The sequence below is a fragment of the Chionomys nivalis genome, chromosome 11 (assembly GCF_950005125.1).
Source record: "Chionomys nivalis chromosome 11, mChiNiv1.1, whole genome shotgun sequence".
Classification (NCBI taxonomy): Eukaryota; Metazoa; Chordata; class Mammalia; order Rodentia; family Cricetidae; genus Chionomys; species Chionomys nivalis.
Genome location: NC_080096.1, coordinates 50,316,774 through 50,344,728, shown reverse-complemented (window position 1 = coordinate 50,344,728; position 27,955 = coordinate 50,316,774). Strand labels below are relative to the sequence as shown.

The window sequence follows — 27,955 nt, the reverse complement described above, 5'->3', positions numbered from 1 at the left end:
TCCCTTTTTCCCAATTCCATCAAGAATAGGTTATCTACTCTGAAAGGGTAAGGCCTGAAACTCCTCATATTAACCACTGATATATGATGTATAGTATAATATTGATAAAATTAATAAAAATTAAACATATCACCTTAATTCTTGATTTCAAAGTCCAGTTGCATTTATTCTTACCAAGTAGAGGAAGTGAGTCCTATCATTCGGCTTCCACATTTAGAGAGACACCATGAATATATGTGGATATTAGGAAAGCAATAGAATTTTACCAAATGAGAAACTACCACATGAAGCCTACAGAATGGAAAACAAATTACTTACATCATCATCTCATATGCAAAATGTATAAAGAAAGTCTATGTCCAAAAAACTAAATTAAAACTGGGGTACAGATCTAAACAAAAGTCTCAATAGAAGAAACTCAGAGCTGTAGAGCTACATAATTAGAGACACATCTGTCATTTGGGAGAGTCTTCATGGCCTCTTCCTATGCATGCAACCAGAAAGTAAATTCTGATTTTTCTTGTCCTTTTGTACCACTTGACACTAACATCTCAATGCGCCAGAAACAAATGCATGTCTATGAAAGGAGGGTGGAAACAAATTGAAGGCACAACTCTTGAGACGTGATTCATGATGCACTTAGCATTTTTAATTTGTAATTTGTTTTCAGTGCATTTTCTTTATAGGAGGAATCATCATTCCCCCTGCAATTTTTAGATAAAACAATATGCCTCTGAGCTCATAATTGATTTTCCCACCACCAAATTAGGGGTCAATAGTTTAGAAACTTGAATCAGTTTTCTAAGTCCAATTCCTTCACTATTTCTTGAGTTGACTTCATTCTCTGACATTACTCTCTTCTCATATGAGCGAGGCCTGCAAGCTTCAGGACATCCACTGTTTCTTCCCGTACTCTTTTTCTCCTTCCTTCTCCAGCATCACAGTCTGGGGACAGCACAAAGACGGTGACTGACTGGGGACAGGGTGAGGCCCATTCTGAACTTCAGGCTCAGCTTCTCATTGACTGGGGGCTTGAAGGTAAAGTTTTGCAAAAGAGCAGTGAAGAAAATGAACAGCTCAGACCTGGCCAATTGTTCTCCCAGGCAGGCTCTCTTTCCTGTGGGACCAAAACAGAAGATGAGTCACTTTCTCAGCCGCTTTTAGTGCATGGACGGACTGATGTCCACAGCTTTTAACTGCAAATAATGAGCTGACCGTGAGCTTTGTTTTCATCTGATTATGTCTAACAACTTCCTAATTTGGCCATTAGAGCCCCATTCAACGTGGCATTTCCTGACCTTGACCCAACAATATTTCCAAGACTTGTGTTTTCACCTTGCCATTTTCCAAGTATCCTGTTCCCTTGCATTGACTAATGTGATGGTAATACCTCGGCAGTAAGCATTCACATGACTCTGGAAACCATTGCTCTAAGTCATGTCACACCATATACACATGCACACGGTGTATTTATCTATGTGTGTCTATAGATATGTATTTACAGGGCAGTTTCTCTAGTGAATATCTATGTTTACACGGGTAATCCCTGATGGTCCAGGACAACCACTGTTTTCTCCCCCAGTGAGCATCCTCACCATCTATCCCAACACCCTTGCAGATTTCCACATAGTATCTAATCTATCTTTAAGCCCACATTTGTGTAGATGTGTTTGTGTATATGTGTGTCCATTGTGTGTACACAGGTGTGCACATATGTATAAACTTTAGTGGCCAGCAATGCCATTAAATACATTTATGTATATATTTATTTTGGAGACAGTGTCCCGGGCAACCAGGCCAGTGAGTGAGTGAGTGAGTGCCACGGTCCTCTTGTCTGTGGCCATCAAGCAGAAGGAGAACATACTCAGCTTTCTGTGGGGCTTCTGGGGATTAAATCAGGACATTATGCTCATAAGACAAGCAATTATCAGCTGAGTTACTATGTCAGGTACCTTAAGTGACTTGCTACTAGCTTCCTTTATTACTAAATAATACATGTTCAGCGAGAAAAAGAAAAGAACAAGAGTAATAGTGTAAAATCCGAATCCAAGTCAAAAGCCTCAGAATAGCTGTTCTAAGAAGAAGTTTACTGAGATGTACAGACTGGTTCTGGGCAAATGCTTTTTTTGAGAGGCATTGATTTCCATTTTTCCAACTCTCCAACTTGTCAAAGGCCATCTTGGCAAGATGAGTGATTGTGAATCACACTAATACTAGGAGCACATGCAGTGTACAAAGTCGGTCCCTTGGCAATGCCAACCAGTATGGATGCTGGGGTCAGAACTGACACTAGAGAAGAAGAATTTCTTTTTTTCTTTATTTTCTCTTTTCCTTTCCTATCCTTTTCTCTTATCTTGTCTCCTCCTCTTCACTCGTGTTCTCTCTCTCTCTCTCTCTCTCTCTGTCTCTGTCTCTCTCTCTGTCTCTGTCTCTCTCTGTCTCTCTCTCTCTCTGTCTCTCTCTCTCTCTCCTCTCTCCCTAGTAGTTGCTGAATCTAGGGTCTTGCATATTCTAGAAAGTATGCCTTTACTGAGCTACACCACTTTATCTCTTTTAAGCATTTAATTTAAGACAGGATCTCTCTAATTTTCCCAGGATGCATTTCCTCAGAATCACATTTTAAATCAATTTCATTTGACTGGGAGAGTGCATCCTTTGAAAATAACCTGGGACACTGAAAAATCTTATGAAGGTGTTCCATACACACCTTAGTAAAGAGGGAGCACATTATTACATGTCTATTCTTAGTGTTTGGGGAAAAAAATGAGGAAAGTTGAAACACTCAGCTAGGGAAACAGGGAGTCTGAATTGGGGACAAGGCCATGGAATGCAGGACTTCAACCAAATACAAAATGGAGTCACACTGGTCAATCTGGAGATATTTTCATTAAAGCAGAAGATTATGGGATGAGAGGAGGAAATGGCTGGATGGAGCTCTGAACTTTGTCCTCTCATCACAACTCACCCATTGAGAAAGGCAGGAAAGATTCTCTCTTCTTAAACTGTCCATTCTCCAAAAAGTGCTCTGGATTGAAGGTTTCTGGAGTGGCCCACTCTTTGGGGTCACTGTGTAGTGCAGTCAGGTTTGTTAGAAGCATGGTACCCTAGAAATGATGGTAAAGAGTCAAGCTTTGATATATGGAACAGACCTTCATGGAGGTAAATGTTGATACTTCTTAAGATCTCATGCATGACTCTCCCCACTTAGTACTTTCTCCTTTGTTGAGATAACTTTGCATTGACTGTGAGTGTCTTCTGGGGATATTCTATCCTGTTCATTAGGTTGCTCTTTAATGCTGAATACAAGTCTATCAGAAGAAGTTTGTACAGGTCTAGGGAAAGTCATGTTAGCATCCAAAGAAGAGTAATGAGGCACTTCCTACTCTGAGGACTTGGGCAAGTCTATGAAAGGAAATGATGAGCCTTCCTTCTCTGTTTTTCCATTCTCAACCCTCAGTGTGGAGGATTCTGAATCCAGTTCTCTGGGTTAGGAGCACATCAAGAAAGCAGAGTTTGCAAATTTATTCCATCAGGCTCTCCAGAGCATGCCCTTTATCACACTGAATCATCCACCCTAGCAGTGACTTTACCCATTCTTTTGATCTCTCTTGACTTTGTCATGTCCATTCCTGATTCCGAGAACCACCTTAGTGCATCTTAGACCCACATCTGCTGCACAGCTAACAGTGAAGTGTGCCATGAACGTGGTGACTCTGTCACCTCTTACATTACACACTCTACAGTATGCTTTCATTATCTTATGCTAATATCTGTAAACACATTTCCAGAGTTAATAAACGAATGGCATCAGAATTTCCCTGACTGGGGATAGAACCATCTTTTGTGGTGTGGAGGGTGTAAGTTTCAGGAAACCCTATGCAGAGATCTTGAGATTCTTGGGAGATGTGATGGAGATCCAGTCTATAAAGAGAGGGGTTTTAACAAAGATTCAGAGAGAAACATCGGAGGACATTTTTTAAATGTCAAAATACTGCAAGACCTATGGAAATAGCATAGGCTGATCAGAATAATCAGAACAGGTTTGATCCTAGATTCCCCACTATGTTTAATAGTAGATTTTATGCAAATCTAATTTCCTTAAGCCTCACTTTCTAATCTCAAACATGAGATAGATATTTGGAAAAGCGAATAAGACATTGTGAAGGAGGTAAGAGTCAACAGCACACAAATATCACTTAGAAACTGCTGACCCTCTGTCCCTTTCTAATATTGCATTTTTCCCTCATTTGACAGAAATCATTTTTATGTAAATTATAAGCCTGTGGTTCGCTGATTTAGAAACAATAGTCTCACTGTCATGGTAGCACAAGTGCCTCAAGTTTCGTTCTCATTTCTAACTCAGTACTTCAAGGACTGTGTAGAAGCATTTTCTAGCCCAAGTTTGCAATCCCTTCATCTTGAGAGCTGCTCTCTCAGGTATCATCTAGCAGAGAACTGCTGACTGCGTAGCCCACATTAGCACGGGATGATGCTAGGATGCCTTCGCCTAAATGTGGCCAAGGAGTCTTCTTTCCCCACTGTATATGTAGATATCTGTTTAGCTGCATGGAGGAAAACTAGTATTTTAGCAGGCATAAAATTGTCTTTCTGCCCAATTTAAATGATCTCTTGAGGAAGGAATATGTCACCTTTAGTTTAGGTTTTTAGAATGAGGTAAACAATTGTTAGAGATATCCAAGGCTGGGAGCTCATAGTTACCTTTGGCAAGTGGAATCCATTCAAACTGGTGTCCTTTGACACTTCCCTGGGAACATTCACAGGGATGATGTTGCCCATTCTCTGCACCTCATGGACGACAGCATTGGTGTAGGGCATGGACTCTCGGTCGGCCAGGCTTGCCTGTCTCTTCTGGCCAATTACTCTGTCAATTTCAGCCTGTACTTTTTCTGAAAGAAAAAAGCAGGTTCTATTAATTTTCAAATTTAGTTATTTCTTCTTAAGAGATCTAATCTACATGGGAAGTAGAAAAATGCAAGATCTCCTGAGTAAACTGGGAGCATGGGGACCTTGGGGGAGGGTTGAAAGGAAGGGAAGAGGTAGGGAGAGAAGCAGAGAAAAATGTAGAGCTCAATAAAAATCAATTAAAAAAGGAAAAAAAGAAAAGCAAAAAATAATATTGAAGTTCTCTTTTATTTTATTTTAGTGACATAGCTGTATAGATGTATCCTTAACCCTTTAAAAGATTGATTTAAAGACAAATCAACAATTCAGTGATTTTTCCTTGAGTCCTCAACATAATCCAAACTTTCCTGAACTAAATAGCTGTGATCAGCATGGCTAACCTCAGAGCAGTACCTAGTCTGATATGAGTAAGTTCCTTTCCCAAAATGCATTGCAAACAATTCACATTCATGTTTCATAGTCCTAGAGCCTGGGGATGCTAAGTGCAGAGCAGCAAGATGTTTCTTATCTGTAGGAACAATTTTGTGTTTAATTGATGAGAAAGCTTCACTGAATCCTCATGTCATAGGGAGAAATAAGTCGCTCTGATTCTTCTTTTATAAAAGGTTAATACTTTTTATAATAGTGTATTTCTATCAGGGGAGAGTGTCTCATGGCACAAGAGTGGAGGACAGCTTGGGGGAGTTGTTTCTCATCCTGTACCATGTGAGTTTTGGGAACTGCACTCTTGACAATGGTGAAGTAGCAAGATCCTCTACCTCCTGTCAGCCATTTCCCTGGCTTCTCTGCTACCTCTTTTAAAGGCAATTATTCCCTTCACAGGACCAGTCACCTCCAAGCACCATTCCACTGGTAATTAAGTTGCAACAAGTGGATTAATAGGGAACACACGAACATTCAGACCACAGAACATCTGTAGGCTCTCATTTCTCAAGGAGATACTTCAGCATTGGCAGTGGATAGCAAGAAGATGCTATACAACATTGCTAATGAAATCCTTTAGATTTCAGTTTCCACATCTGATTAATGAGAATAACTGAGCCTTACTTAAGGATGTCTTGAAATATATATGAAGAAATCGAATCATAATAATGAATGATAATGGTTGTTATCATTCTTCCAATATGCTCATAGAGCTTAAACAGTTATCCAGCTAAAAAGTCAATCTCCTGGATTCCTATTGGTATTTTTTTTACATATTTTAAGTATTTTATTTTTTATTGTGTGTATATTGATGCATGTCACAAGAGAGTGCACACAGATGCCAAAGAGGCCAGAGCCTCAGATCCTACAGAATTGGACTTACGGGTCATTTTGAGCCTTTGTATGTGGGTCCTGAGAACCAAACTCAAGATCTCTGATATAGTAGTAAGGCCCTGAACCACTGAGACTGATACCCAGCTACCATAAAGGTCATTTGTACTGTAGTAACTATAATTCTATAGAGTAGAGTTTTGTTTTGTTTTGTTTTTTATAAGAATTGGTAACATATACATCAAACCTGTGGAGAATAGTTCTGCTCTATAAATGCTTCCTTTTTTCTTTCCTTCTTTTTGCCCTTACTACTTTTCATCCTCTGCCATTTCTTTCCTTCCTTATTTCCTTTCTTCCTTCATCTCTCCTGTCTTTGCTCCTTCACTCTCCCCCTCTCTCCTTCCCTCCCATTTATTTTCCACATGTTTTCTTTATGTCTTGTATCATCCTCAGGAAAAAGGGAAGAGAGCATCTCACTGAATTTCCATGTATTCCTGATATGTCAAGAGGCTGGGCCTCTGCAGAAAACCGAGTTTCACAGGGAACATTGAAATCCAGTGTTTGACTGCACTTTCCCATCCAAAATGCCATTAACAACTTAGTATACTTAAACACAAGGGCAGAATAAAAGAGGAAGTGGCTATTTAAAGAGTTTCAAGACTATTATTTCAGGCACAGGGAAAGCTGTCTAAAAATCCTGAGAGTGGTTTTGGCAGTCTAAAAGAAGAACAAGGAATAATGCTGAGAATAGGCAGGGCTTGGTCAGCTAAGAATCTGGGAATAGGTGAGTCTCCCTCTGCAATGACAGAAAGTCACTGAATGATGATGGGGGCTGCATTTTGGGGTTAGGGAGAAACTTGGTACCAGAAAAATGGCCAGGGAAGCCAACATGGCGAGTAGGCCAAAATCCTATTGGTATTTTGTGATATTTTGAAGCTGTTATTCTAGAGATCAAGTATGTATTCTAACTCAGTAGTATTAATACTTAAAAAGATTATTCTCCAGGCACATACATATTTTAAGTGAAATTCAGTGTGCATATAAATAAATAGAGGTACACATATGCATTTTGAATAAGAAAAAGTAAAATACTTGGGCGTGGAAGATAGTTCAGTCAGTAAAGTGATTACCAAACAAGCATGAAGACCTGAGTCTGATTCTTATAATTCTTATTTAAAAATGTTGGGTATGGTGGCACACACTTCTAATCCCAGGGCACTATAGAGTTGGTGGTAGACAGATCCACATGGGTTAGTGATCAAGCAGTGTAGGTTATTTGAGAAGTTCCTGGTGCATTAGAGACCCTGTCTCAAAATTGGATAGTCCCTGAGGAATGATAAGTTGAAGCTGTGCTAGGGCTTCCACATGTACAACCCTCCAACACACGCACGCACACACACACACACAAACACACATACACACACAAGGGGGTAGTTCTTCAAACAATTTTTTCTTTACCACATGGGAAGCACTCTGATTTTCTCTATCCAAATTTCATCTTTCTGCAAAAACCATTGGCCTGTATTGACTAACTTGATTTTATACCTCATGGATAAACTGTTACTCAATATTAGAAAAAACAGAACAAACAAGAAAAATGTTCCTATCCTCAGATCATTAAACTTTTCTAGAATCTGAAGGAATACATATAATAGCATGGACCACTCTCCCTGATGAATGCCAGTCAGTGGAGGGAGAAACAAGGCATCTAGCAAAGACATGGAAAAGTATCTGGTCATCTCTAGAGGAAAACAACAGTAATTCTCCAGTTATCAAACACATGAAGGGATTTGAAATGACTTAGGGAGGTAGTACCCGAGAAGATTCTTCTAGAATGGGTAAAGACTGTGATAGAACACTCTTGATACCATGGCTTAGAGGCAAGAATTAGAATAATAAGGGTAGGGCCAAGAGAGGACATAGAGTGTAAGAAGGGCACCACCCACGGTGGGTGGAATTGAGGCTGAAAAGGCAGAAAGGTGACATCGAATACCAGAACAGAGTTTGGGCAGAATTTAGGGGAAAATGGAAGGCCTACTGACAATGGAAGAGGGACATGAATGGATGCACTTTGTAAACATCTGTACGCTTGGGACCCATCTCAGTCCTAAGAGAACATGTAGAGGACTTGCCCGTTACCCAGGGCACATTGCCTCACAGCTATTGCACTTCTTCCCACTCCAACATGGTGTAGTAGGTTCTTCTATATTTGTATTGCTTTCATTGGTCATTAAAGAAACTGCCTTGGCCTAGTTGATAGGGTGGAACTCAGGTAGGCGGGGAAGACAGAACAGAATGCTGGGAGAAAGAAAGCAGAGACAGGCAGATGCCATGGTTCTCCTGCTCAAGACAAACGCTGGTTAGACTCATGCTGGTAAGTCACAGTCAAGTGGCGATACACATTAATGGAGATGGGTTAAACTAATATGTGAGAGTTAGCCAATAAGAGGCTAGAGATAATGGGCCAGGCAGTAATTTAATTAATATAATTTCCATGTGATTATTTCGGGTGTAAGCTAGCAGGGTGGCCAGGATGAAAAGCAGGTCCACTCCTCTCTCACTACAGCAACATGTTCTCTTCCGGCACCATCTAAGCCATGGCTTCCAGAATTCTGCTTTGTCCAGTGAGGTCACCACCTGTTCACCTTGGACATCTGGATAGACCGCCATGTAGAGCAGAGCCCAGCGCAGGGTTGTGGATGTTGTCTCAGTTCCAGCAAAGAAGAGGTCCAGAGTACTCGTGATGAGGTTTTCTTCATTGAAACTTGTCGTCTTCTCTGGGTACTGGAAAAGACAGCGTGTCCTTGTTTAGTCAGAAGATTTGTGGTTTCTCAATACATGCTTTCTGATGCTAGGGATCACATTTGAAGCAGGCATTTAAAATGATATTCCTCTTGACCTTCTCAGCCAGCAACTATTTCATGAGCTATCTATTGTTTCCAGTGCAACAATACAGACACCAGCACATCAGGTCTTTGTCACCCTGAGGTATGAGTTCAATAGGACTCATTTCAAATGATATTACTGTGATCTCCTTAGAGAACATTTCCTGTTCCAAGTGCTGGAGGCTAATCAAAAGTTTCTGGTACTCAGGTGGATGAACAGCAAGACAACTATTTTCTTGTAACTTTATTTTTGCAAAAGCTTTAGTAGGATGATAACAGAACAGGATAAAGACACACATATTTAACTTCCAGTATCCGCCACATCACTAAGTCACTATCTGACCTAAGAGGCTCACATTACCTTTATCTGCTTCAGTTTGTAAGAAGAGAATAATACTCATATTTTAACATGCCATATCAAGTGTAGGAGATACAGCAGACATATCAAAATACTCTACAAATGCTTTTTGTTGATCTCAGAAGGAATTATCTGTGTTTATTTATTCTTTGATAGCCCTATTAATCTTTCATAGGCAAAAACTTATTTATTCCATCAATTATTCTTTGGGATAAAATTCCATCTTTACTAACTTCCTATATAATCATCATTCTTTATAATACTCATTATATTGATGGTCTCACACCTGCACTCCATATAGCGGATTATTTGCCTTTTTTTCCTTGAGATAAAATGTTGCTACTATTGATACTATACCAGGAGGATGAACTGTGCTAGAACATGGGAAAAATTTTTCTAATGGGTGCCCCCTGGGCAGAGAAGGAATCCATCATCTTATGAGTCAAAGTTCATGGGAAGGATTTAGTGATGTGTATTTGCCAGGAGTCTATTGAGATCAGAACATTAAAAATAGTGGTATAGTTTGGTTCTAAACTGATCACCATATGCTCAAGTTTTGAATACTTGGTTCCTAATTGCTGGGACTATTTTAGGATGTTCTGGAACATTGGCAGGTGGGGCTCAGCTGGAGGAAATAAGTCACAAGAAAGCCTGTGGCTGTATCAAAGCCCTGGGTCCTGCCTAATTTCTGCTTCCTGATCTACCATGACACAAACAGGCACAACCACATCTTTTTCTCATTTATTCTCTTTCATGATAGAAAACATGAGACAAAATAAACCATGAGCCTCTTAAAATGCTTCTGCCTATTATTGTCACAAGATGCAAAAGTATCAAATAAATCCATTCAACTGCTTTCTGTCTGCTTGGATATGATAGGATGGGAGATTATGGGAAGGCAGATGACCCACCCAGACTCTAACATTCAGTTGAACTTTGTCTGTGTCTTGGAGTTGGGGCTGAGTGGGAGTGAATGATTGGCCTTAGAAGAAATCATCGAAAACAGAACTCTGATGTTAAATTGCTACTTTCACTTTGTATGTATTTCCTACATAAATAAAAGGCAAATGAGAAGTAAAGGTCAATGAGAGTCATGAAAGGGAAGTATCTACCATTTACAAGCAGGAAACCATGTATTTCTAATGACACCACTGAATTAATATTAATAGTACTTTCACTCACAGGGGGTAGGATATGTGAAGCAATGATGTACAAAGATGTCTATATCTTCATCTTTGGAACATTTACCTGCTTCTTCAAAATTGAAAATAGACTGTGTTGATAATTTGATAGGGTACAATTATTTTGCACTATCCTTATGAGAAGATGCTTGAGGAACACAATCAAATAGATAAGAGGAAAAGAGATGCTACACTTTTGGAATTGAAGACAGAAAAAGAAACCAAAGCAAAAGATATCAGTACCCTCATAGTCAGGTGTGGTGGTGCTCATCTTTAATCCCAGAACTCAAGAGGAAGAGGCAGGAGGGTCTCTCTGTGTTCAAGACCAGCCTGGTCTACAGAGTGAGTTGCAGGACAGCCAGTGCTACACAAAGAAAACTTGTCTTGAAAAACAAAGAAAAATATAAGCAAGCAAGCAAACACACAAAAATGTTGTCAGCTTTAGGAGCTTGGAAATATAGGGTCATATAGTTCCCATAGTCTTTTAAAGAACGTTATGTGTCCAAAAGAAAGAACATATCATGAGAACTTTAAGAGAACAAAGCTGTGTCATGTTAAAGCACTAATTTTTGTGGTAGCCTGCTGCATGATCATTTGAAAACTATTAAATATCTCCATTGTCTTTAAGAAGAAGACACAGGGGCATCTTCCCCACCTTTGTCATTTCCGTGAGGAAAGCATCAATGAAGTCTCTTGGCTCATCAGGATTCCAGTCTCTCCGGTGATTGTCAATTATAGAAGAAACAAATGATTTCAGTTTTTCCCAGTTTCTGAAAACTGTTTGGTGAGATCCAGGAAGATATTTCATTATCCATGGGAAAATATTGTAGAGCTGATTGAGAAAAAGAAGGCAGTCAATTGGATACCATGGTGCCACTTTACAATGCTTAAAGCTATAGTCTTGTGTTTCCCTTTGTTTCTTACTGTGAAATTGTGGGACCATCTTCTCTCTTCCATCTCACCTACCACCAAAACATTTCTACTCTGATGTGCAAAGTGTATTCAGCTTCAGAACACTTCTTTCTAGCCTAGCTGCCTGTTATCTGCTACATAACACCATCTCTCTCTGGATATTAGGAGAGCATTCAACACTTTGATTATACTATTAATGCCATTACAGCTTAGTTTACATATAATTTCCAGAAAAAATATTTATCAATGTAACCACATGCTTGACCCCGTGACTTTCTATATTCAAGGATGGTACCTAGACTCAAAGTCAGAGATATAACTATTTACCTGTAAGCCCTGTGAGTTGGAACCCCCAGATTTTCATGATTGTCCCAGTTTCTCTAGGCACTCCCACCAGAGCAACCTCTGAGACCAAATTGAGGGCATTTCTGTCTTAGGTCCTTATTCATTGTACCTAAAAAAAATGCTACTGAAGGAGTTATAACCCTGTCCCTCACTTCATGGAATCACTGCTCAAGTCTCCTTACAGATCCCTTATGATTAAAATAACAGGCACTTTTTTCATCTTTTGATTTCTCTGTCATGACTTATTTTCTCTCTGGGAAATTACCAGTAACATATATTGTACAGGTAACTGCACAATCTGATTACCCCGCCATGGTTTAAACCCTATATGGTAAGACTGCAATCTTTACTGAATTAAAGCTAATTGTGATTGATGTTTCTATAAAATTTGTAGTGCATAACACAATGTAAAATCAACAAGATTTAAAATGAGACACTCATGGGTGTGACTTATACCTCTTTTTCTTTCTAGTTATAATGAACTGTAGCAGATATAATAATGAGAATAACAATGTTAATAGTATGAAAAACGCACAGTGTACTAATGGGGTCTCCCTGTATTCAAACACTGAATGACATGAGATACTCAAAGCATTCCATGGATGTGTGGTAGACTACTATCTATCTTTTCTTGGACATCTCTGTGCCTACTTGAAGACACCATATTGCATCATTTTATATGTAAAAGATCATGGTGAAAAGTCAGTAAACTTTTGCAGCTGTCCATCAAAGTGTCTGATGTAATCAGTCATTCCAAGAATGTTTATTATCACTCTCTTCCACCTTTAACTCCCTTCTAAGATTTTTTTCTCCTTGATACACACACCTAAAAGTGAACTCGGTACTTACTGGACTCCCCTGACTTCCCTGACTCTGTGTACTGGAAGCAAAATAATGGAGTCACTGGGTTTGGACTACAATGACCAAGAGTTAAAACACAGAACACAAAATATTGTAGGAAATAAGTACAACTGATTTCATTCTTTATGCCTATTTTCATACATGTAAGTCATGCTAACTTATTCCTCAGTTATTAGTGAGGGCAGCCCTGAATTTGAGGAGGAAACAGATATGGAGATAAGTAAAAATAAATCCACTTTGGGGTGCAATATAGAGAAGTCCATGCATAGGAACAGAAAGTCCTCAAGAGAAAAATGAGCTGTTGAAGGACCAGGTTCTGTGCTTCAGATTCATTCTCTCTGGAACCATTATGAACCCAAAATATGGTAAAGTCAAAACATCCACAACTGCTATCTGCACACACTCCAGAAGAGTATCCAAGAGAACACACAGTGTGGCACAGAAACACAAGAAATATGGAAATACAAGCGGGTTGAATGCCACTAAAAATCATGAATGGAAGCCAATGTTGAAGACACGCTTCATTCATTCCTTCAGGGAATAATGGGCATGACTATAATGTGTAAGAACTCAGAGATACAATCGGAAACTGTACCTCAGCTACCAAAGGACTGCAGGGTCACAGATAAGAAAACAAAGATCTGGGATAAAAAATAAGTGCATAGAGAATAATTTCAATGAATTTATAACAGACATGTTCCCCAAATATAGAGACAGAAATAGATTTTCAAAGACAAGTGGTATTTAGACCTTTAAAATAAATACTCCAGAGGAAAGCACTTCTGTGATTTGTTAAATATGTCAAAAAATAAAAAAGCTGTAAGGAAAAACATTAACTCATGTGCAAAGTCATAGAAATTAGAGTTTTAAACTTTTTATCATCAATCTCCAAGCAAAGAAAACGTGAGATGACACAGGTTATGCTCTGAAAGTAATTGTCAAACATGGACTCCATATCCAGAATTGATATCATTTAAAATTAATGGAAAAACATGAATATTTTAGGAAAAGTGAAAATCACAGCAATTCAAGAGCACTAATCCAACAATACTGAAGGTGTTTGAAGGAGTATTATACACAGAGCAAAAAGAATGCCAATTATGAGAACACAGAAAAATATAAATTTCATAAGATGAATGGTTGAGAAAATGAGAACTAGGGAAACATTCATCATGTCTAACACAGACAGCAAGTAATCCTTGGTAGTAATAGGGAAGAAAGTAAAGTAAAAATGATCTAACCAAGAAGAAAAACAATAAAACCACAGTAGTTATATGATTCAATAATATGTTGAATGTAAGTGGCTCCAGCAAGCTAAAAAGAGACACAGACTAGCTGACCAAATTTAAAACCTAGATCAAAGTTTGTGTTGTTTCTATGAAACACACCTTACAGGTGAGATCAAGAATCAAAGGGAAGAAAACAATTTCTAAAACAAACAGAAGTTGAGCAAGATGACATCGCAATTCTCATATCTGAGTTAAAACAGACTTTAAATCCAAAGAGCCAGAAGCAATAAAGACATTGCATGCGGGCAACAGTTAATAAATCATGACAATTGCAAACAAAAAGGTACACACACACACACACACACACACACACACTTTTACATTTGTGATATACACATAATGGAAGCAGAGAATGTATTCCTGAAAGTTGTTCTCTGACTTGTATGCACCCACACATGTAACAAAGTACAATGTCTTGAAAATGTGGAAAAATACACAAACATCTGCACACACATTCTCCAATGTGTATACACGAAGGTAGTGATGGGCTACTGCAGCAGGCCTAGCAGAAGGAAAACCATTTAGATAACATCAAGGCCTTGTGGTTAATGTCAACATACAACTGCCTTAAAGAGTCATGAGCATGGCTGACAGATATGTGAAGTATTCAAGTGGCTATAAGGAGTAGACATGGAAAATTGGCCACTGCTGGAGGTGTCATTTGAACCTCAAATGTGTATATTTTCTGGTTTTAGACTGATTGCATCATGTCGATGGGTATGGGGACAGTGCACTTCTAAATATTTAGTTATATTATATATTCAGATGCAAATATAAGACAATGGATGTGCCAAATGGACACTAATATAAAACCATTATTCATAACTCCTAAAACTAGAACAACTCATTTACCTAACTGTAGATAAAAACAGCAACACATTCAGTGTACTTCGGGTCTACAGATAACAAGGAACAGCGTACAAAGAAGAATTTCAATACAAGTAAACCCTATGCTAGAAAGTTCCTTTTGAAGGTGACTAACATAGGAAGAGTGTAGCAGGGAAAAAAAGAAAATCCAAGTAAATAATATTATTTCCATTCTCTAAATGATATCAGCATTCCCATAGGCATGTCTATAGACCAATATAAATATCAAAATAGTTCAAATAAATGATAGAAACGTTTTGTATATATTAAGATTCTTATAATCAACAAAAACATCAAAGTCAGAAGGTGGACTTGAAAGATATTTGGATCAAATTCAATATTTCAAATGTTATCATATTAGCTACAAAATGACACTTGTAATACTTTTGGCAGACATGCAAAGAAGAGTCCTTACCTGGCACATCATTGATGCCTCCAAACACGTGGCCTCATCCAGTAGCCTCAGCATCTCCTGAAACTGACTGTCATGGTACTCAAAACGCTCCCCGAAGGTGACAGAGCAAATGATATTGGAAACTGCATTGTTGATACTGAAGTGAGGGTTAAAAGGCTGTCCTGGGGGTGGGGAGAGGGAGGGATGAGTCCTTCAAAGTTATTCATTTGTTTCTATTTTCTATACTGAATTAATTTGATATGACAGAGGAATACACATTGCAGAAAACCATGGAAGAGGCTCTGGTCAGAGCATATTACATAAAGACTCACATGCTTCAGGGACTCTGCTAATACTGGGAGGCTCAACCAATGACCAGGCCTTAGGTGCAGCAGTGCGTCTAATGATCATCTATGTGCTTACCTGCAGAACTCCCAGCTCATGGTCATGGCTACAAGTTTACTGCCTAATCCTCAGTTCAAAGCACAACACAGTGACCAGAGAAAGCACATAGACATTTAGGAAGAATGTGTTCAGTGAATGAGAGGGTCATAGTCTCCCATAGCCTCTCACACCTGCCCTGTGGAATGCCAACCTTTTTCCTCTTTTATGGCCTCCACAAGGTATTGGGCTTCCTCCTGCATACGCTGCTCTAAGCTCTTCTTTCCCAACCCAAAGTTCCTCAGGGTCATCAGAGCAAACCTTCTTTGCTCCTTCCATGTCTGGCCACTGGAGAAGACCAATCCTGAAAAGAAGACATTCAGCATTATTACACTGAAATTCTGGTCTAAAATTATCTCATGAACTCTATGACATGTGCAATGGAAAAGAGAAAGGCTAATAAGGGATTTGGTAACTGTCTAGAGAGAATTCCCCAAAGTAAGAAGTATGATGGCTAACGTCCTGGTGATCTGCAAAATCACACACTGGTATTTCTTATGTATTGTGTAATCTACTCTTTAAGGTTTCTGCATGTTTATTACCAACCAGCAATAGGTCCATTCCCACCGCAGCAAAGAATGGAAGAATACATAATAAAACTTTCCAAGCGAACACAGTTGTTTAACACCTAGGGGTTCAAATTCATATCACCTTGGTTCCAAGCTGACACAAAAATCTACTTAGTTGTGTTAAGTTGAATAACTTAATGAACTAAAGGATAACACAAGGCATATAAATTAAAGAGGTATAAAAGGCTCTATAAGAGAATTCCTATTCAATACAAGCTTTAAAATATAAAATATTAAACAATAAGGTAAGAAACATCAGTATTCCACAGAGAAAGAACAGAAGAGAAACATTCCAGTCTGTTCAGCATCTACAACCTAATTCATGGCACGCACGTGCAATGCCAATGCCATGTGCAGGTCAATTTCTTAACGTTAAAAAAAATCAACTATGACATGAGAATCCTCTCTGCATGCTGTGATCATAATTAATGAATAAAGAAACTGCTTTGGCCTATTGATACAGTGGAGCTTAAGTAGGCAGGGAGAACTGGACTGAATGCTGGGAGAAAGAAGAGCAGAGGCAGGGAACACCATGGATCTGTGGCCGTAGGTAGATGTGCTGAAACTTTGCTGGTAGGCCACAATCTCATGGTGATATACAGATTAATAGAAATGGGTTAAATTAAGATATAAGGGTTAACCAATAAGAAGCTAGAGCTAATGGGGCATCCAGTGATTTAATTAATACCGTTTCTGTGTGATTATTTAAATTCTGGGTGGCCGGGACAAACAAGCACCCCGTCCTCCCACAATTGGTGTGCCAACATGGGTAACTACATCCACATAAAAACCAGAGAAAGCTTAAAAATTAATTCTAGACACAAAAGAACAGAGTTAAACATGGTTTGCTATCAGCATTTTCTTGGATGGGCTCTGTTTGCTAGAAACAAGCAGAGGCATGGATCCTTTAAGAGAGATTTTCCTGATGTAGCAATAGTAGGAAAAAAGCTGTGGCCATTTTAAAGTGCCAGCTTTCTGGGCTATGCTTTCAGTGTGACCTCTGGCTCTTGCAGGATACAAAGCATTTGGATGGGGTTTGTGAGCAAATTGCTGCAACTTAAATAATGGTGACATAGTCTGGCTGTTTGTCTGAAATTGGGGTGGTGTGCTTTGCTCTCAGAGGCTCAAGTGGCTCCACCATGCTGGACTGGGCAGGGCAAGCAGGGAGTACTGTATTTGACCTAGCAAGGTTGCAGCTTATATTCATAAGTGTTTAGCATTTTAAGAAGTGCATCTGGTCAGAAAATAGTTATAGATATGCAATAAAGACAAATTCAGATAAAATAAACACCTATAAATGAGTCACAGTGTTGGATAAATATACATAGGCTTGGGAGACAAAAGCAAAAGAGTACAGAGAGTTATAAAAAAGTAATTTTTTTAAAAAAAAATTAAAACAAAGTCTTCAAAGAGATAGAATACAGGCAGTAACAGATTAAAAGGAGTAAAAAAAAGATAAGCCATGTAAAGATGGATTATGTATAGAGAGTCTGGATTATGTATATTATCATATTTTCTTTGAATTTTTTTGACTGTGAAGGAGTTAAATACAGAGAGACATTTCATTGTATGGGCTGTTAAGCTAAAACAGCATATAAAGGTATCATGACTTTCAAATTGGCTTTAGTAAAATTCTCTTGTGTCCAAAGAAGATGAGAACTTGTGGATTGCTTCCAGACCAATATGGTTTCATGGAACAAGATCCCCTGATAGGTTGTTGTGAACACTCCCACAAAGAAAATACATCATCCAACTGCTGACTGAAATAAACCTAGCCCATAGGATACACCATGAAAGATCTGATTAACTGCTCCCCCAAACAGTAGGAAGTAGTATGAAGAAAACTATGCCCATATTCCTAAATATTGTCTATAAATGTTTGTTTACATTTAAAGGGGGATATGATATAGATATGAATAATTTGTATTGGTATGGATTTTGGTTTATTGATACAAATTTAAGGTTAATTTTGTTACATATAAATTTCTGCTCTTGATTAAGGTATTGTGTTTGTGTAGTTCATTTAAAAATGTAATCTATAATTAAGAAATATAAGTTAATAGGTACTCATCTATAATAGTTAAGCTTGTAGTCATATTAGTTAGGTTTTCTAGACATATAGGAATATATTTCATTTAGTTAGGTGTTCTTCAAATCTTTTAAAGATCTTCAGAATATGGCATCTAAGTGTTTTAAAAATTTAGGACTTTTCATGACAGTGAGACACATATGCTCCTGGCAGCATCAATCTACTTCAACAAGAAGATGGGCATTGAAGAGGCTCCTTATGGAGTTGTTAGATGAACTGGACATGAAGGATCCACAGAGAAATAACTGATGAACTTGCCTAAAGGTGAGATGATCCTTCGGAGTTCCTGCTACATGAAAGATTCTGCAAGATATTCTGCAGGATACAGAAGCAAGTGACTGGAAAATTGCCAATATAGGTAGACCTGTCTTTGAATTTTCCTGCTTCATGGAAAATTCTGCTGGATACTATAGACCTTTGGCTGAAGATTGATTCCCCAATGGTACAGAAGAACATTGGGTGACTACCCAGGCAGTGAGATGTCTATTTCATTTCTAGAGTTTTGGAAGTTGCTTACAATGTACTTCCTGTTTACTTAGGTAATAATATATCCTTATGGAGTCTTTGATGGAGTAGAAAAATAGTTTTCCTTGTTATGATAAAAGATAAAGTAAATAGAAATATTGTAACTGTAATTCTTACTTGATAACTGTTTTGTTATATGTAATTTTACTATGTTAAAGTTAAAACCATTTTTACTTAAACAGAAAAGGGGAGGTAATGTGGGAATCTTCTCTTACAGAAGGTTTTTCCTGCATTATAGTAGAAGTTTGATACTTCTGATAAATATCTTTTACCCTTAACCTTGTAGTTCTCTGTGTGATTTAATTAGCTAATTGGCTCAGCATATTTCATTTGATGGAGTATATGTTATATAAAGATGGAGATTTTATCTATTATGTGCACTATGAATAACTTGTGGCTAGCTCTGTGTTTCCTATAACAGATAATATAGTTTATTATGTACAGTTAATGATTGACTACCTGAAGGAGAAATTAGGAAATGTCTAGAACTGACAATTTGGCAGGTCAATACACTTGAAGTTCTGCTTTCAATTTTGGAACATACAACCTTGTATAATGGCAATACTGAGTATTCATGCTACTCTAGTCTAACCCTGTCTAGAAGGCTGGAGAGTTCTGTGTTGCATGGCTTTAATAATGGAGTAGAAGAAGCCAGAAACAAGAAGAGGAGCAGTAGGATGTGGCTGAATTACCCCATTTTTCTTGGGACAGAGGGTTGGCGAGGGAAAAGGGACGTAAGAACACAGTGTGTCTGGCTGTGGCTAGATGCTATGGTTCCTTCTCACCAACACATTTATAATTAGCTAATTCAAGATGTGGTTATTTCTAATCTCTTGAAATGAGATGACACTGCTTAGTACTCTGATGGGTGCTTTCATTCAGGAAATGTGACATTCTGCTTCCTTTAAATATGGCAAATTATGATGGAACTGTTTATGGGCATGTTGGAAAGTTAGATACAGGTATGCTTAACATATCAGAAGCACTATAATGCACACACCATGTTGCTCAATAAACTTACCATTGTTATTAGAGATACGTTCTCGGGTACGAGTGATAGGGCGTTTCAAAATGTCTTGTTCCATGTGAGTAAAGACTTCTTTGATTAAGGGGAGTCCAGTGATCATTACTGAACTTACATCACCAAGATTCAGGCTAAAAATGTTCCCATATTTCTTCACAAACTGAAAAATATACCAAGAGTTATAGTTAAGTGTGCCAGTGTCTGTGTTTCCAAGAATGGCAGGCATGTGTGTAGCTAATGGGATTCATGTTGAGAGGTTTCTGTGAGTGGGGAGATGTACCATTGTCTGTGGAAATATTTCTGAAGTTGTGGTTTCTTTAACTGCACTAAACTCAAATTCAAATTAGGAAAAAAATTTATTATATTATATAAAAGTTCATTAATATAAGTCTCATGCACTGACTATGCACCTACGATGTTTACCTAGAAAAAAAACATGAGGATATAAGTTTCAATGAAGAAGCAAAATCACTGATCTGCAGCACCCTGAAATCTAATGAAAGGAGAGCATGTGACACATTTGACCTGACAAAGGTCAAGGAGGGTGCGAATAGGCTTGATGTTGGTGCAGTTTTGTAGACATCCTCATAAAAGAAATGGTTTAATCAGAAAATAATGCCCCACATTCATCAACATGCTTAACATGGGATGTACATGTGTGACAAATTGAACAGACACTAAGAGAACTCTGTTATTTGTATATGGAAGAGGTACCTTGGTGTGATAGAAATGTTCCTGATTTCTTTTTTTTTTTCACCAAACTTCAAACAATTTCAGGATTAGAAATTTTCTCTTTCATTCATATATCTATCCAACATGAACCAAATGAACATCAACTTGTTCCTAGACTAACTCATGAAGATGCAAGTCTTTCAAAGATATTAAAGGTTGGAAGTTAAAAGTTTTGACCCTCAATGAGGCAGAGAAAAAAAGGACATTAGTCCAGAGAAAGATTGAAATGCATGTGTACTAGGCAGATACAGCAACCATGAAATCCTAGTTAATCACAATATCTAGCATCTATTTAGGCAAAGGAGACCCTACCTTCCCCTAACCTTGCTGGATATGAACTGTACAATAAAGAGCCGAGGATAGAAGTGGAGGCATCTGTGAAGATCTGGAGTGATGTAATCATGTAGGGTCTATGGATTAATAATTGGGCTCTTAGGGTAGGTGTTCTCTTTCAAGTCTCAGACTATCAGCTATGAAAGGGTAAAAATTACTTCCCCATCCCCTGCCGAGTTCTGTGGGAAAGGATGAGAATGGTACTGTGAGAAGCACTTTGTTTAGTTTCAGGCACCCAACCATCGATTACATCTCTGAGAAATGAATGAGCTCTGTGTTCAAATGCCTGGGGATACAAACGTATGGTGAGAGCCAAGAAAATAACCCATCATGTCCAGATAGCTGCCCTCACTGAGCGGGTACTCGGTATGCTTTATGCTTTACTTTATTCTTTGTAACTGTTCTACCATAGTTAGAATTTTCATCATCTTTCTAAAGATGAAATAAATTGCAAATGAAGTAATGTAGCCTAAAAAAAAGTCTCTTGCCTGGTGGAGGGGCGCTGCCAGATGTTATATACATCTGTAGAAAATTAATACCTTTGAATCTCTATGAGACTTGGGGTTTAGAGGCAGTTGGGATGGAGACCAGGCATGAGGGTATGAGTTACAGAGTTTAGGGGAGCAAGAAGAGGGAGTTGGAGAGAATGAGAACACCCATGAAGATGCAGAAGACATAAGGTTTGCAAAGTTTGATGAGAGTATGTGATCATTTCCAAAGATTCTTCTTCCTATGTGTTCTCAAATCAGTCCTGCATTGACCCACCTCTCCTTTTGTCATCCTGAGTCTTGTCAGTAGTACCAAACAGGAGGGTACAATCCTCCAGGTATCTGTGGTCTCCTTCCCTACTCTTACCTTCATTTACTTGTGCCCTATCCTATCAGTCACAAAACCTTGAATCTTTGTGAGTCATGTCAAACAAACATAATGATTTGATCTGATTCCAGGATCGTGCACCCATATTATAGATAGACCCTTACTTAGACTCTGTACTTCCTTAGTTCTTTATCCAGAGTCCTTGCTAACTTCATTGGGTGTTAGCATTATCTGACTTGTCTGGTCCGTAAGGCAGAGCCAACAAGTGTATGTCTTTTCTTTTAAGAAATGCCAGGAATAGATGTGTACAAATGAGGAAAAAGCTAAATTCATCTTGATCATTGTGTGGGTGAGATTTAGGGTATATGAGAATGTATTGACTAAATTTATTTACTAAATTCATTGACTAGCTTTCAATATCAACCATGAAGTTTAGGGAACAACTTATAAAATAAGGCTTAAGTGCATCCTAACTAGCAGTGTGTACCACATAGATTCCCTCATTGTACTGGAGCGGGATCCAGCATCTGAGACTAGGTACTAGGGTCAATGTTCTTTTCATCTTTTCCAGCTCTGTGCCCATGTATGTTTCTAGTTCAACACAAGTGATTCAAAACTTTTATCTTGTTGTGGAATGAATGAAGATGAGCAGATCCTAATCTTTACAATTCTCAACTATGCCAGGTCTGTCAGCCAATTAATGTAATAATGTATTAAATAATCAAGAAGGCCCTTGGGTGTATGTCTTAAGGCAGGTAGGGCACAGTTTTCACTACACATTAAGTAAGCCATTTGAAAAATTAAAACAAAAGTGTATTTTCTTTTTTAAAATATTTATTTATTTATTATGTATACAATGTTCTGTCTGCGTGTATGCCTGCAGGCCAGAGGAGGGCACCAGACCTCATTACAGATGGTTGTGAGCTACCATGTGGTTGCTGGGAATTGGACTCAGGACCTCTGGAAGAGCAGGCAATGCTCTTAACCGCTGAGCCATCTCTCCAGCCCCAAAAGTGTATTTTCTTAAAGGTAACTCAGAGGGGTAAAAGAGTTAAAATTGAAAATAACAATATATTGAAATAAGAGATATAAATGTAACAAAAGAAATAGGAGACAGAAAATTTAATAGTAGAAGTAAATCTCCAAGTGGATTGTTGTAGAACAATGTAGGGCGGGATGCATGTCTTGGATAAAGAAAAAGTAGAAGCTATGGATTAATGAGATATATGATCCATGAAGGCAAATGGCATACTGGTTCTATTAGCCCTTTAGAAGCAATAGAAAAGGAGCATCCAGGGGGAAAATTCCCACCATCAATAGCAGTATATGAGAAGGTCTAATCATCTGAATCCTTGCAGCTCTGTGTAGTGAGGTGTGAGCTCTGTGTGTGTGTGTCAGTGCATGTGTGTTTTCCTAATTGGTACAAGAACAAAAACCTGCATATTATTTGTTACTTTAAAGTTTAGCATTTTTCTTTTAGGAGTGTGTGTGTGTGTGTGTGTGTGTGTGTGTGTGCGCGCGCGCGCGCGCACGCACTAGCGTGTTTGTGTGTGTGTGTATGCTAGAGGTCAACCTCAGGTATCATTTTCAGTAGCTGCCCACCTTGTTAGCTTGTTTGACTCAATGTATTTCCTTAGCTCTTAAAAGGCATGGCAGGCTGGCCAGTGAGCTTTAGAGCTTTGACTGTCTTCTTCCTGTCCCTGAGTTTATTACAGAGAGTTCTTCAATGCAGAGAAGTTCTGAAACAGAGAACTGCCATAAATAGTGGCACTGTAACTTTATTTTTATTATGATAAAATCTCAAAACATAGATGAACAAGTTATATGAAATTATTTCTGAGTGGGTAAGTGTATGTACATGGTGGTACATAAGAGAGTGTGTTAGTGGTCTTGTTTGTAGAGAAGTAGTTCTTTGTCTCTTCTGCTTAATTGTGTTCTTATGTGGTTTTTTTCAGTATGTACATGTCCTCGTGTGCTTTCTGTTGTGATGAATCACTGACGAAAAGCAACTTGGGAAGAAAGGGTTTACCTTTACAAGTTATATTCCATCATCAAATGCAGGAATGATGTCATCTCAGTGGACTGGACTCTGCTATATTAATTAACAACCAAAATCAAATGTCCTACACACTAAGGTGATGGAGACCACTCCTTAACTTAGGTTCCCTCTTCCTCAGGTAATGTCTAGGTTTTGTTAAGTGGCACTAAACATAACCAAAACTGTATATATTTCTTCTAAGCTGAAAAATCACTTTCTATTCAATAAGGAAACATAAAATAAATCTATGGACATAACAAAGCTTGGTAGCAGTACTTTTAAGACTTTATAGAAGACTAGAGTATCCCTTGAAATTTCAGAGTGTATATCTGCTCTTCACTATAATGCTGTGCACATGAATTCATTTAAGCACAGCTGTGTACATTCCTTGGTACATTAACTCCTCTTCAGAGTAACACTTCTCAGACCACCTTCTCAGAGAGCCTTGTAGTGCAGAAAATGTGCAATGCACAGCCTAAGACGACATCTGCTATAGTCTTGCTAGAAACTGAGATGAAGATAAAGCCATCTAAGGGAAATGGTACTGGTACCAATTCATAAATAGTGAGCTTGTCAGCAAAACATATAGTGCGAAGGTTAAACTACTCATACTGTGATATCACACCATACAGATACAAAGACTGAAGAATAAGTACACGCAGGAACATAAAGGTGACTTCCTCCAGGAGAAAAGTCTTATTAGAGGACACATAGCCAAAGGTCACGGCAAGTGATAGGGAATTCAAAAGTCCTCAACTGCAAGAAGTTCACAATTCTAGGCAGCATGCAAGTCAGAACAGATTTTATTGTTGCCAGAGTCAGTCAGCTTTTTGATGAGGGAAAGCTAGAAAGTGCTCCAAGAAAATTAGATAGGAAACAAGGCTGCTTTTAGGCCTTACCTTTTAGGCAAGTACGTTTTAGGCTCAGAAGTTTCACCACCAAAAGCATTAACTGGACTCTCTTGATTTCAATCAAGAAGTTTGAAGAGTTTATTGTTTTTACTTTTTTAAGAGAGATGACTCATTGGGGCTCAATAAATTGGAAGGTATATAACCTGCTTGAATCCGGGTTCTTATTCTTCCATATGTGTGATTTGGAAGAAAACTGGTGATAATTTTCTGTATCTATTTTCAAATCTACAAACCTTAGGTTCATTGTCACAAAAAATATGTCAACAGAGCCAATAATAAAGTAATCCCAACAATTTATAAATTGGGGGTTGTGCTTTAGAAGAGGGGCCTAGTGATGTGAGAAAGCAGGTCCACCCTGTATTGCACAGAGAAAGCAGACAGCAAAAAGGAAGACCCAGCACCAGAGGCATCACAACTGTGCCTCATTAAACAGATGTCCCCCCCCCCAAAAAAAAAAACAGGAAAGAGAAAATTCTTGAAGTATGGTTGAAACTTCCTAGTCTGGCAAAATACAAATCTACCATGAAGAACTCAACGGCATAAAACAACAAGCGAAAGCAAAACTCTCAATATCAGCCTGAAAATTGAAAACACAGAAATCTCTTGAAAGCAGAGAGAGAATGTATTGCTACTTATAGGGAAACCAAAAGGGCCAGAAGAAGTGGGAGGACATCTAAAAATGTTAAGTGCAGCAGATAATCAACCCAGTGTCCTACAATCAGGGTAAAGACAGTGTAGGAAGGAGGGGAAGACATTATGTGGAGGGCGCAGCTAAGAAGCTTCTTTCTGTGACAGCCTCCTCTGAGGGAATGAATAAACAGCGCTTGAGGTCAGAAAGGAAATGACAGAAAAAAGACAGTTATGGGAGGATGAGTAACGGGCAAAGACAACAGACTCCTGTGCCTTTGAGTTCCAGCTGCACTGACACTGAAGAGCAGGGCAGTGTGGGATGTGGGTCTCAGTGAGTGGGGACAGCACCTGGGGCAGTGCATCATACAGGGGAGAGGGCTCCCCCATGTTTGTAGTCACTTCATTTCACATGGAAAATGCTGTTAGCAAACTCTCAGGAGCTGCGTGTGCGTATTGAGTAACACAGAACAGTAGTAGGAGGACAATAGTAGAGATGTAAAGAGAGAAGATGAATAAAAAGGCATCTACTCGGAGAGTGTCCAAGAAACACACAGGGAAGGGATAAGGGAAAAAACAGAGGTGGGAATAAATTATGGGCTTAAACCATTAAATAGCAATAAATAATAAGACATGCTCACTCTTCACATGCAATGGGAAGTGACAGGGGTAATTAAACATGGCTAGAGGATTCACTAAGTAAGGAAAATTGCTGTGGATAAAGAGGAACATTACATGGAAGATGGTCATTCACCAGAAAGAACCACAGTCGTACATGTGTACATAGTGCGTATGACAGTCTTTCCAATAGAAGGGGAGAGCTTCCAGAACTGAGTGGAAAGGCGGAGACTCTCAGCAGAGCTGGAGATTCCAGTGAATCTTTCTCTGGAGTTGATAAACAGTCAGCAAGGATGTAGAAGGACAAAACAAGGATTAATAAGAGAGAACTAATATTTGTAGAAAACTCCAGTCAAGAGAAAACTACTTTTTTTTTCTCAACAAGAACTTTAACCAAGTAAGTGGAGGTACCACCTTCCAATACATTTCTGAAGTTGGCAGGGCTTATTTGTCAAGATATATCACCATGCCTCCTTCAATACACCTCGACTTAAATGATAAAAGTTAAAGTAATTAAAATCATATACAGTGCGTTCTCTGACAATAAAAGAATTACAACAAAAATTAAAACCCAAAGGTACAATGGTAAGAATTATCTCCAACTCTTTGAAAACTGAACAGCATATTTCTTAAAAGAGAACACATGGTTTTCGTTTGGAATAGCAGGTTGCCACCACCACACCCTTTGAACCTGGTCGACTGTCATAGTGTCGAGATGTCCCCTGTTCCTGTAGTTCCGAATTGCATCAGGACACAGCTAGGCACCCTTTGCCCATCCTACCGGCTGTATTGAGAGGTGGGGCTTCTCAAAGTCCAACTGGAAAATGCTGCCCACGAAGGGCAGACCCTTCGGACCCGGTGGGTAGTTCTTGGGGCGCCGATTTTTGAGGTAGTCAGCCAGGAACAGAAAGGTGACAGCAGCCAGCAGCAGAGTCCTGAGATGGAGCGCAGCCCAGAGAGCAGCCACCAGGGAGCCCGCAGCAGCTAGCATGGCTGGAACTGAAACCGGTTCTTTGAGGAATGAGAGTCTGAGCTGGGACAAGTCCCAGATGTTAACCACCAAGGGCTCCCCACAGAACCGATTCCTTCATTAGTCCCTTCTTATCCCTTCCAGTTCACTCCCCTGTGTCCCTCCTATTTCCTCCCTGAAGCTGGGCTCCCTGGCCCCACCAATGTTTCTTGGAGTGGCTTCCAATCAGCTTGAGGGAGCAGCTCTAATCAAGGGCACAGAGCTCTTCGCCCCGCCCCACCCCGCCCCTCAGAGCTTTTACCCCTTCCTCCCCAACCTTCCTTCACGTGCACTTCCTGGCTGTGTTTTGCCCTGCAGGTGTCCAGGAGTAATTCTATAGCGACTAGTGCTGTGCCCAGCCAGGCCCCTAGCACTAGGTTCCCAGGGGAACACACAGGAAACATGGTTTTAAAGGGCACCAATGGATAGGTTGAGGTGGAACCAGGAAATCTCAAGGGGCCCCACTCCTAGAGAAAGAACTATAAGCAACTCAGAACTGCTGATGGAGAGACTTAGTCTTTTCCAGAGAGGGGTTCTCTAACTGGATATTCCATACTAAGTGGAGTGGCCAGCCCTAAAGACATGAACAGACCCAGGAGGTTGTATTTATATATCCATGTGTTTACATAGATAGCAACTATAATAATCAATTTTTAAGAAGGTCATGAGTCTGAGTGGGGAGACATGGGCAGGAGTGAAGAGAGGAAAGGGAAGGGAAGAAATGATGTGATTACGTTTTAATTAAAATTAAAAAAAAATTAGATGGAGTGTGGTGACGAATGTCTTTAACCTCAGCACTCAGAAGCAGTGCTCTCACCTCTTCAAGAAATCACTTCCCTTGAACAGAAATATGTTTGCCAGAAAAGTGCATCCATGGATGCTAGTTAATATTTGTTGGAGGAGCATCTTGGTCCTGATTACTATTATGAATAATATTGTTATTATTGCGGTTCT

At 39.0% G+C, this 27,955-nt stretch overlaps 1 protein-coding gene across 2 annotated transcripts; it reads right to left on the bottom strand.

Moving 5' to 3' along the window:
* Positions 1–164: 164 nt before the first annotated feature.
* Positions 165–27,165, bottom strand: LOC130883451 (cytochrome P450 2J4). Of its 2 annotated transcripts, XM_057783872.1 has the most exons (9): positions 26,774–27,165; positions 19,915–20,077; positions 15,865–16,014; positions 15,291–15,451; positions 11,257–11,433; positions 8,823–8,961; positions 4,720–4,907; positions 2,966–3,104; positions 165–1,117 (listed from the first exon to the last, which is right to left on the bottom strand). In XM_057783872.1, exons 1-9 carry the CDS (start codon positions 26,981–26,983, stop codon positions 939–941), a joined length of 1,506 nt encoding a protein of 501 aa, XP_057639855.1. In that variant the 5' UTR covers positions 26,984–27,165; the 3' UTR covers positions 165–938. The 2 variants fall into 2 exon arrangements, with proteins under 2 accessions (XP_057639855.1, XP_057639857.1); XM_057783874.1 differs by lacking the exon at positions 2,966–3,104 and having other exon boundaries at positions 1,010–1,117.
* Between the last annotated feature and the right edge of the window lie 790 nt (positions 27,166–27,955).